The sequence below is a fragment of the Mustela nigripes genome, chromosome 3 (assembly GCF_022355385.1).
Source record: "Mustela nigripes isolate SB6536 chromosome 3, MUSNIG.SB6536, whole genome shotgun sequence".
Taxonomy (NCBI): domain Eukaryota; kingdom Metazoa; phylum Chordata; class Mammalia; order Carnivora; family Mustelidae; genus Mustela; species Mustela nigripes.
In genome coordinates this window covers 154,838,849-154,851,208 of record NC_081559.1, presented here as the reverse complement: position 1 = coordinate 154,851,208, position 12,360 = coordinate 154,838,849, and the positions used below count along the sequence as shown (strand labels likewise).

Here is a 12,360-nt window from a genome sequence, read left to right as displayed (position 1 = left end):
GAATACCTTTAATTGATTTTATCCGTTCAGTTTATTACACATCTTTTATCATTCCCTTAGTCTTTGTACTGATACTCAGCGTTCAAAGTGTAAAGTGGAGGATATGGGAATTCTTTGTTGGTTATCGCTTCTCTCTATCTTTTTATAAGGAATGCTTTTCATGTTCATCACACAAATGTCATTCTTTCCTTGCTTGAGTGTTTGCCTAAGGTAGGTCTAGTAAAAATTTAAATGCAATTCTCAAAATTAAGAACCAAATCAACATGAAGCACTTAATGAAAGGTGCTAGCATTCTGTTGCTCTGTCTTCTCACCATGTAACAAAGCAAGTGATTCTATAGAAGGTATGAAGCTATGCAAGTAAAAATCATGCACATTACTGTTCCCTGTTTTCTTGTAATTTCTGCATGTTCCCAATGGATACCTATATGAGTGAGCATTTAAGAACCATGTGACTGGGGTCATCTATATTCATTTTCTATTTCTTTAGCCAAGAGATCCAAAGTATGTTTTTCAAATTATTTAAAAATAATAAAGATGAAAAGATATTTTTTTCTATCAATACCTTACTTACCTGAAGACATATAAGTTCAGATACAAAGATCTGGGGCAGAAATAAAATGAACTTTTTTATTATATGACATGGCTGACACTTATTATATGACATGGTGTTTAGTAATTTAAAGGTAGATGTAATGGAGTATAAAAGAAAATGAAATAAAATATATTTATAAACTATATTAAAATAATTGAATTTTTAATCAGTAAACATTTATGTATTTCCTGTGCTTGTGGCCTTTTATTATGAACATCAGTGATCATTATTCTATTTGTTCACAGGGGCAAATAGCAAATTACTGACAATAATCATTCTCTTTTGGAAATATCTTCTAGAGGACCTGATTCAGAGGTAAAATGTTAACTTACCTGAAGGAGGATTTTATCAACACTGTTGAAAATTAGCCAGTGAGAAAGAGAGAAAACTTGCGGACTACTAATGCCATCTTATAGGAGAATAAAAATTGATTCTAAAATAGAAGCCTCTAAAACATATGTTAAAATAGTGACATTTTAACTTACTAATAAGAATATAGTTTAAGAAAGGATTTAACATTCTTTGTCTTTAAAAATAATTGCTAGTAATAGCCTGCATAGCTATGTTTAACTGATTCAATAATTAGATATCAGATGACCTATTTCCAGGTATATATTAATTAATTTTCTATTGCTACATAGCCAATTACCATGAACTTGGTGACTTAAAGCAACAACCATTTATTAGCTCCCAGTTTTGCAGGTCAGAAGTCCAGTGTGGTCTGGCTGGGTTCTCTGCTCAGGGTCTTACAAACCTGAAATAATACCAGGGTGTTCAAGGCTCTGTGGAAGAATCTTCGTTTAAAATCAGATATGTTGGGCGCCTGGGTGGCTCAGTGGGTTAAGCTGCTGCCTTCAACTCAGGTCATGATCTCAGGGTCCTAGGATCGCGTTCCTGCATCAGGCTCTCTGCTCAGCAGAGGGCCTGCTTCCCTTCCTCTCTCTCTGCTTGCCTCTCTGCCTACTGTGATCTCTCTCTGTCAAATAAATAAATAAAATCTTTAAAAAAATATCAGATATGTTGTTGTCTGAATCTAGGTTTTGTGGTTGTAGGATTGAAATCCTCCTTTCCTCTTAGCTCCTTTAAGCCACTCATATGTCTTGCCACATGGCCCTATCCAGCAGTGGAGAATTTCTCAGGCATCAAATCCCTTTTAGTTTGAAACTTTCTAACTTGTCTGACCTCTAAACCAAGATTTAAAGTGCTCTTATTATTAGATGAGTCCCAGTTTGAAAATATCCCTATTTTAAAGTCAGCTGATATAGACATTAATTAAATCTGTGAAACTTCTTTTGGTATTTAATTTAACATAATCATAGAAGTTATATTTCATCATATTCACAGGTTCTGCCCATACTCAAACTTTGATTTATTCTGTTCTCAAGATCACCTCATTATTTTTGTAGCTAATATGAGGTCTTTCTTGCTATACCCACTTAACATTTTTGTATTTACATTTGACATACCGCTTCCTACATCTCTGCAACTATTATCATAGTTTTTTTTTTTTAAGATTTTATTTATTTATTTGACAGATAGAGATCACAAGTAGGTGGAGAGGTAGACTGAGAGAGAGGAAGGGAAGCAGGCCCCCTGTTGAGCAGAGATCCTGACACCACCAGGTTCGATCCCAGGACCCCAGGATCATGACCTGAGCCAAAGGCAGAGGCTTTAACCCACTGAGCCACCCAGGTGCCCCTATCATAGTTTTTTCTTATCTGCCTTTAGAACAGGATAGACATAGGGAATCCACACACTGAGGTTCCTATTTTTGAAAAGCAGCTTGTGTATTTCTAGGCAAAGTTATTCTGGGTCTCTGTTTGACATTCACAACTGTTTTTAAGAAATCACACAGTATCCCAGTTAATCGCAAAAAGCTGTAATATATATAGGAATTGATGTGACAGGAATATAATAATGAATTATAAGGTCATCAGATTTAGATGTACAGGTTAAGTTTGGGTACAATACTAGGGGGATAAAAAAACAAACAAACCAAAAGTCATATAAAGAAAGACAAATACAAGGTGGTTACTGGGCTGGCCACAGCTGCATTAGAAAACATAGACTTTTTTTTAGTCAAGTGGGAAATCTCCAGACATGCTGTACAGAACCAATTACAGCTAACTCTTGAACAACATGGGTTTGAACTGTGTATTTAAAATATGTGGATTTTTTTTCAATAAATATAGTATTTTTTGTAGCTTTATGGTAAGAATACAGTATATAACACATATAACATAGAAAATTGTGGTAATTGACTGTTTATCCTGTTTATTTTATTGGCAAGGCTTCCATTCAACTGTTAACTTTTAGTAGTTAAGTTTTGGGGGAATTAAAAGTTATACATGGATTTTTGACTGTGGGTTGGCATCCCTAACCCATGTTGTTCAAAGGTCAATATATCTGAACTGAGAAAGAAAGAAATTTATCTACCTGCATCTTCCTATCTTTTGTTTCCCATTGGTCAAAGCTCATCTTGTGGTATGTTATTGTCCTTGTACTTTTCAGATCATTGTTGGGGAAGTCAAATCTCACAATGTGTACTCTGTGGCTTCATTAAACTCTTGGAAGTGTTGGGAGGAGCCAGGCTTCCTGTGGGTGTAGGATTATGTATGTCCGTGACAGAGGAGGTAGTAGTGGAAGCTGTAATTTACCCTTACACTTAGAGGAACTCAAAACAGAAAGTGGTATTAGAAGATGAGTTGAAGGTATTGGCTGGTGTTGACCATTGAGCAAGGACTGAGGCTATAGTAGGCAGTGAATATGGAGAAGTATGTAAGTTGGGTCTAAGGATGATTTATAGCAATTGCATCTGGATAACATCTTTAACAATTCTTTATCATGTAAAGGTGCCTTTTGATAGAACCTAAGCCACAGTTTGAACTCATTGAATGTTTATCAAATTTAATCTTTAGGTAATGTATTCTCCTTGGTTCTTAGAGTCTCTTCAAAATTTGCATTTTTTTTACTGACAGGGAAATAACTCAATCAAAATTAATATAAGAAACAATAGCTATCATTCTGTTGGATACCTTTGTTAATTGAGTCTTAGAGTTGTACTGAAGAACATTGATCATATGGATGTGTTGCTTTTCAAATGTGAGTATTCAACCAGGTCAGTATTCTTTACTAGTGTAGACAAAAGCTAGTTGTCTATATTTCACAGTTACAGCAGAATTCAGATTAGAATTATATTACAAATATTACAAAAATATTTTCTTATTGTCATTGTTAGCAAGATCAGGGTAGGGTGGAACCCAGGTTCTCTGAAAAGGCTAGTTGAACTGTCCAAAGACCCCCTACTAGGATAAAACATAAACAGACACCTAAGCACATCAAAATTAAATTGTTGAAAACAGGGATAAAAGAAATCTAAAATAGTCACAGCAGGGGATTTATATGAAGTAAAGAAAAAAATTAATTTAAAGAATGTTCTTCAATACTATGCCAACTAGAAGACAAAGGAGTGACATATTTCAAGTACTGAAAAAAAATTCTATACCCAGCAAAAATATTCTTTAAACATGAAAGACAAAACAAATACTTATGTATCTAAAAAACCAGCTGAGAGAATTTGTTGCCAAAAACTTACACTGCAAGAATTGTTAAAGGAAGTTCTTCAGAAAAAAGGAAAATTAAACATCAAACTATGAATGAATAAAAAGAACTGGAAATAGGAAATATGTTGATAAATATGAAAAACATTTTTCTCATTTTTAAAACTTTGAAAAATATATTTGTTTAAAGCAAATATATTGGCTATGGCTTATTTATTATACATGTAGATGTAACATGTGACATAATAATGTCCCAAAGGATTGGGGAAGGAAAATGGAAGCTTACTGTAGTAGTAGCAGATTATTTGAAGATAGACTGTGACAAGAAATATATGGACATTATAAATTCTAGAGTGACCACTAAAAATATGAAACAAGAAGGAATAACTACAAATTAAAAGGGAAGATAGAATAGAATACTAAAATATGTTCAATTAATTGCAAAGCAGAAAGTAAAGAACAAGGAAAAGAATAGAACATAAATTTCATGATAGTAGATATAAACACAAACAATTCCATTAAATAAAGTGATTCTCACACTCCATTTATATATATATATATATATATATATATATTTATTTATTTATGAATAAATAAAATGTTTTATTTATTTATTTGAGAGGGGAAAGGGGCAGAGGGAGAGAGAAACTCAAACAGACTCTGTGCCAAGTGGGGAGCTTGATGCGGGACTCAAGTTCATGACCCTGAGATAATGAGCTGAGCCAAACCACTCAGTTGCTTAACCTACTGTGCCACCCAGGTCCCCCCTTAACACTCTGTTTAAGCCAAATATTTTCAGACTGGGTAAAAAAGCAAGACCCAACTGTATGCTATGCACAGATCGATCCAATTAAATACCTCTGTGCAAGCATTCTCAGTTGTATGTCTTTCTTGTTTCCACCAGATAACCAAAGAATTTGATATTTTGATGTTTATTATTAAGAAACATGAAAAAATATATATATTGTATATTTTCCTTAAGTAGTATCAGCTATTAATTTGAATTTTTTTTTTTTTAATCTATTTGAGAGAGAGAGAGGGAGAGCATGAGCAGGGGGGTGGGGCAGTGGGAGAGGGAGAAGTAGACTACCCACTGAGCAGGGAGCCCTACTTGGGGTTTGATCCAAGGATGCTGAGATCATGACCTGAGCTGAAGCAGATCCTTAACTGACTGAGCCACCTGGGCGCCCCTTGAATGTTTTAAAACCTTATGTAAATTTATCTCTGTCCACAGATTTTTAAAAAATATTTTGTTTATTTATTTATTTTAGAGAGAAAGAGAGAGTGAATGGGAAGTGGGGAGAGCAGAGAGGGAAGGAGAGGTAGGGAGAAATAATCCCAAGCAGACCCTGTAGTGAATGCAGAGCCCCAAGTGGGATAGATCCCACAACCTGAGCCAAAACCAAGAAGGGGGGCCTCAACACACTGAACCATCCAACCATCCAAGTGTCCTTCATTGCCTACACATTTTAACCTCATTATATTTCACTGATGAGTGAATTATGATGTACATACAGAACTTTGGACTTTTTTTCCAAGTTTTTAAAATTTTTGCTATCGTTAAATAGCTTTTTGAGTGTTTTGTTTACATAGAGGATGTTTCACTAGTTCATATAACTAACAGTGAAACTGATGTTTCTGACACATACATATTTTGGATTTTATTGGATATTCTGTAGCTCTCCCCAAAATGCCCATTAACTACTGCTCTTATTTTATTGTAATAATCTATTCTCTTAAAAAAGTTCTGTAAGAAGTTGCATATATTTTTATGTATTCATGGTATTTATAGGTGTTTAAAAATTTTTATTGCTACAGTAATTTATGATTTTTGTATATAGTTTTTATAAATTGTAACTTTGCTGAGCTCTTATGAAAAAATCTTATACTGATTCTAATAATTTGTTGTGTTATATTATTTGTGATATATTATTTGTGAATCATACTCATAACTTTTTTTTTCTTTCAATTCCTATGTCCTGTCTCCCCTTGTCTCTCTATATTACCTGGATTTCTGATTATAGTGATTGTCTTGTTCATGATTTTTCACAATTAAGGATAATTTTCTTTTTCTGTTTGCTACCATCAACAATGTAAGAAGGTTCTTTTCTATTGCTATTTCCCTCCTTCTGCTTTGTCTCTTTTCTCTCCTCCTTCCCTTCTTTTCTTCTTTGTCTCACTCTTTAAGAATCAATGGATATTGATTATAACTTTTTTCATGTATCTGTTGAGGACTTCCAATTTTTTTCAGCTGAAATCAGTTAACATGGAGAATATTACTAATGTATTATCTAGTGTTAAACTTTCAATTTTTGCTATTAGCCCAGCTCTATTGTGGTAAACATTGTTATATGATTATATACACATATTGTATTTATTTTCCAATATTATACTTAGGATTTTATCTCTCTTTTTATAAGTCAGTGTGACCTATGATTTCTCGTTCTCATAATGTCCTTGCCTTGGTGTCATTGTAAGGATTTGTTAGCCTCATGAAATGAGTTGAGCAGTGTTGTATCTATTTGTATCTTTCAAAATAGCTTATCATTCTATAAAACAGCTTGTTTATATGGATTATCTGTCTCTTGAATGGTTAATAGAATTTACCTTTAAAACTATCTAGGGGCACCTAGGTGGCTCAGTAGGTTAATTAAGCTTCTGCCTTTAGATCAGGTCATGATCTCAGATCTCATGATCTCAGGTCCTAAGATCCAGACACGAATCCAGCTCTCCACCTGCTTCCCCCTTTCTCTCTGCCTGCCTCTCTGCCTACTTGTGATCTCTGTCTGTCAAATAAATAAATAAAATCTTTAAAGAAAAACAAAAATACAAACAAAAAAACCCCTATCTAGTCTTGTTGCTTTTGTTTTATGTGTATATCTTTTAATTTTTAAGGGTAGATTTTAAACACTGATTGATTCCTTTAAATGACTTTTATTCTATTCAATTTATGCTACCTTTACCTTCTTGAACTGGTATTAGTGATATTTTATCTTAATTTTTAATTTTATTTACAAGAATTTTTTTTACCGTATCTTCTTCTTAATTAATAGTAATAGTTGCTGAATGTTTAGCCATGTTTCCTTATATATTTCTAATACTTTTGTATCTTTTTTCTTGTTCTATCACAAGAGTTTGTTTCATGTTTTTATTTTTCAAAAACTTTTGTCTAGGTGGATCATCTCATCTTTTTTGTGTCTTTGTTTCATTGTTTATTGCTTTTAGCTTATTTTATCACTTGTAATTTGGGAGACTTTTTTACTCTTTTTTTCCCCTAGTATTTTCTTTTTAGTTCTTTTTTTTCAGTTTCTTGTTTATTTAAATTTCTTTCTTCTTAAGTATTATGTTAGCTGAATCCTATATGTTTTGTAACCTTTCATTGATGTATAATACATAAATTATAAATAATAATATATAAAGCAACATAGCACAAGAGTGTTAGATGTTCAGTTTTCATAAAGACTCATGTAAACAAAACCCTATGAATGTTTTTATTTTATTTTAATTTTATTTTTTCTTTTCAGTGTTCCAGAATTCATTGTTTATGCACCACACCCAGTGCTCCATGCAATGCATGCCCTCCATAATACCTACTACCAGTCTCACCCACCCTCCCAGCCCCGGTCTCCTCCAAAACCCCCAGTTTGTTTCTCAGAGTCCACAGTCTCTCATGGTTTTCTCCCCTTCCAATTTCCCCCAACTCACTTCTCTCTATCTCCCAATGTCTTCCATGTTATTCCTTATGCACCACAAGTGAGTGAAACCATATGATAATTGACTCTCAGAACCCTATAAATGTTTTAATCTCAATAATCTATAACATTGCTGGAATGTAAAGTCTTTTATTGCTTTTTAACCATTCCAAATCTCTATCTTCCATATTTTCACTTTGATAGCTTTTCTTTAATTATTTCTCTTTTGTGAAACTAAATGCTCTTAGGTCAACTATCAAGCAGTACTTTAACATCTTTTTTTTTTTTTTTAAAGATTTTATTTATTTATTTGTAAGAGAGAGAGAGAGAGAGAGAGCACAGGCAGACAGAGTGGCAGAGGGAGAAGTAGGCTCCCTGTGGAGCAAGGAGCCTGATGTGGGACTCAATCCCAGGATGCTGGGATCATGACCTGAGCCAAAGGCCGCCGCTCAACCAACTGAGCCACTCAGGCATCCCACTTTAAAATCTTTTTAAATGAAATGCTTTATAAAAGGCAATACAGGGACACCTGGGTAGCTCAGTCAGTTAAGCCTTGAGCTCTTGGTTTTGGTTCAGGTCATGATCTCATGGGTCATGGGCTAGAGCTCTGTGGTGTGGCTCCACATTCAGCAGGGAGTCTGCCCCGGGGGTTCTTTCCTTCTGTCCCCACTCTCATTCTCTCTCTCTCTCTCACTCTGGAATAAATAAGTTAATCTTAAAAGAAAAAAAAAAGTATTATGTACTTGATAGAATAGGAATTAAGGAATAAGCAATGGAAGATAGATCCCAGTACAAAGTAGAATTTATGGTTTTCTCATTTGTGTTTTGATTCATATCTGGGGTATTTTGTCTTTATCAATCGATTGCTATAAAAACATATAAATGTACTTTTAGGGGTATCTGGGTGGTACAGTTGGTTAAGCATCAGCTCTTGGTTTTGGCTCAGGTCATGATCTCACTGTCATGAGATTGAGCCCCACATCGTGCTCTGCGCTCAGCATGGAGTCTGCTTAAGACTCTCTCTCCCGGGGCACCTGGGTGGCTCAGAGGTTAAAGCCTCTGCCTTCGGCTCAGGTCATGATCCCAGGGTCCTGGGATCGAGCCCCATGTTGGGCTCTCTTCTCAGCAGGGAGCCTGCTTCCTCTTCTCTCTCTACCTGCCTCTCTGCCTACTGTGATCTCTGTCTGTCAAATAAATAAATAAAATCTTAAAAAAAGAAAAAAAAGACTATCTCTCCCTTTGTCTCCCCTCCTCTATCTCTCTTTAAATCTCTCAAGATTAGAATAAATCTTTTAAAAAGAATAAATTGACTTTTGCATTTTTGCAAAATGCATACTTGTTTCTATGTAGCAGAATTATATTAGTTAATAACCCAGTGCTTCTCCCCATTAACCTATTTTCTCAGTTTTTAAACTCGATACTTTTTATTGTATTTCTCTGGCAGTATAGTTTGGTGGTTTTAAAAATGAGCAATTTGCATTATTGTTTATAAACACAAGTTTTAATAATACAATCTGTTTGGAAACTACCAGTCTGAGAAATCCTTGTATTAGTAAAATGGTAATGATATAATCACATGAGACATCAAAATAATGAATGCATTTAACGCAACTTTTATGAAATTGGATGTATACTAGTTATTTTTACACTTTTGACAGTTATTTACTAATAAAGCTATTTTTTAGTAAGTCATACAGAATTATGAAACTATTAGAAACAAAATAACCATAAAGAGCTTTCTGATGGCTGCCTTGAGATGTTTATTTCCTCTTATATACTCAGATAAACTTTACCTCAGTGAACAGATCTTTCATTGGTTTTAAAAGATATGTTTAAAAATATATAGTATTATTATTGGGCTTCTCTAATTTGTTTGTTTCTAAGATTTGTTTCTAAGCATGAAAATAATTATTCTTAACCTGATACATATGATCATGTACACTAGTTTGTCTTAATTTGAAGGAAATTTAGGAATCATTTAAGAAGGGAAATAGCATGGTTTGCCAAGGCCATGCAGTTTTTTTTTTTTTTTTTTTTTTTAAAGACTGGGCTCAACTCAAGTTTTGTATTTTCTGGTCTGGTATACTAACATTGATGTTTCTTAGAAACTATCCATGTACCAAACTAGAATTTTCTTTTCCAGTTTGCTTTTCCTAAAGTAGTTAGCCAAAGAGAAGGAGAGAGAAAGAAAAATCTAGCTGATTTTTTTTTGAAGTTTTTAAAACCTTTCTATTATTGCAATATAGTTAACATACAATGTTATATTGTTTTTACTTGTACAATATAGTGATTTGGCAGTTCTATGCAATATACAGTACTCACTATGATAAGTGTAGGTACTGTCTGTCACCATATACTGTTATTATAATGCAATGGACTATATTCCCTATGCTGTATTTTCCTCCTCATGACTTAATTATTTTATAATTTGATGTTTGTATCTCTCAATTTCCTTTATCTATCCTTTATCTATTTTGGCCGTGCCCCCTTTTCTCTGCAAATAACTGTTTGTTCTCTTTATCTATGAGTTGGTTTCTGGGGTTTTTTTTTTTTTTTTCCAGTTTTTTGGTACTTTTTTTTTTTTTTTTTTTTTTTAAGATTCTACATATAAGCAAAGTCATATTTTTGCTCTTAAGTGACTTTTCCCAGGATGTTTTTCTTGAATTTGAAAACCTAATTACTTGAGATAGGTAATATACATCGAAATGACTAATAATTAGCATAAGTGATAATTGCCAAAAATAATTGCCACAAACTAAAAGAAAACTTAATAAATGGGAGAAGATATTTGCCAATGACATATCCAATAAAGTGTTAGTATCCAAATATATAAAGAACTTATTCAACTCAACACCCAAAAAACAAGTAAGACATAAACAGACATTTCTCCAAAGAAGACATATAGATGGCCAACGGACATATGAAAAGATGCTTAACATCACTCATAATCAGAGAAATGCCAATCAGTACTACGGTGAGATATCACCTCACACCTGTCAGAGTGGCTAAAATAAAAAACACAAGAAACAAGTGTTGGTAAGGATGGGGAGAGATAGGAACCCTCTTGCACTGTTGGTGGGAATGTAACGTGGTATAGCCACTGTGGAAAACAGTATGGAGATTCCTCAAAAAATTAAAAATAGAACTACCCTATGATTCAGTGATTGTACTACTGGATAGTTACCAAAAAAAGTATAAAAACGCTAATTCAAAGGATGGTATGCACCCCTATGTTTATAGTAGCTTTATTTACAATAACCAAATTATGGAAGCAGCCCAGATATCCATGAATAGCTGAATGGATAAAGAAGAAGTGGTATGTATTACAAATGGGACATTATTCAGCCATAAAAAAGGAAAGAAATCTTGCCATTTGCAACAATATGGATGGAAGTACAGATTATAATGCTAAGAAAAGCCATTCGGGGAAAGAAATACCATATGATTTCACTCATATGTGGAATTTAAGCAACTAAACAAGTGAGCAAAGGGAAAAAAGAGAGGGAGAAACAAAAAATCAGACTCTGAATTATAAACTGATGGTTATCGGAGGATAGGTGGTTAGGGGCATGGGTAAAATAGGTGATGGGGATTAAAAAGTACATTTTTGATGAGCACTGACTATTGTAGGGAATTGCTGAATCACTATATTATACACCTAAAGTAATATAGCACTGTATGTTAACTATACTGAAATTAAAATAAAAGACTTAATAAAAAGAAGTGTGAAAACTATCATTTTCCAATTTTAGAATAAGTGATGAATCCATATACATACAAGTAATTGCACAATGTAGATCTTTATAGATCTGATGTTAGCAATTCAATATATGCAATCTATTTCTTTTTTATGGTGAATCTTATTGAAACAACACTTTTAGTTGTCTGTTTAGAATTCCATTAATCCTTATCTTCAAAGAACCTTGATTTTATTACACTAGCTATTTTTCCCATATGCAGACGTATGCTTATGAGAAGTAGACCCCATGGCCATCTTTAGGGATAAGCCTAGTTGTTTTAAGAGCAGTCTCATTTTTCTTGCCATAGAGTGGAACACTTGTCTGTAAGGCATAAAGTAATGTGATTGATTGACATCTGTGGGGGATTTGATATTTGAGATTACTGTTTCTCTCAAGTTGGTCTACATTAGCATAGGTTAGTTACTTATTAGATTTAGTTCAAATGGGCTTTTGTATATTGTTTTTTAGGTGATCTACAAGTTGAAAATCTTAGGTATTAACTTTTTATTACAAAATATTAAACAAAAAATTAAATATGACAAATTTCCTTGATAGTAATGCTGATAGGTTTGTTACTGTTAGAAAAGAAAGTTATAAATATAAATGTAGAAAGGGAAAAACTACAATGAATTGTGCGGCATTGGGTTGGAAGTTGGAAGCACTGAATTCATGCCAATACATATGTTCCCTAGCTCTGTGCACTGACAAGCTTAGAAATGGTATCACTCGTTAGCAAGGAGCATATCCTGTCCCCAGATCTTGATGTCTAAATAC

The 12,360-nt window shown here is 33.6% G+C and overlaps 1 protein-coding gene across 8 annotated transcripts in view; it reads left to right on the top strand.

Annotated features, from left to right (window-relative positions):
- TRIQK (triple QxxK/R motif containing) overlaps positions 1-12,360 on the top strand; it is a 100,144-nt gene that overhangs the window by 18,624 nt on the left and 69,160 nt on the right. For 2 of the 8 annotated variants that reach the window (XM_059394841.1, XM_059394842.1), the window contains 2 exons: positions 840-909; positions 3,573-3,696. The exons of the other annotated variants lie outside the window; for them this stretch is intronic. In XM_059394841.1, coding sequence (XP_059250824.1) covers positions 3,679-3,696 — 18 coding nt within the window. In that variant the 5' untranslated portion in view covers positions 840-909; positions 3,573-3,678. The remainder of the gene's footprint in view (positions 1-839; positions 910-3,572; positions 3,697-12,360) is intronic. 8 annotated transcript variants of the gene reach the window in all.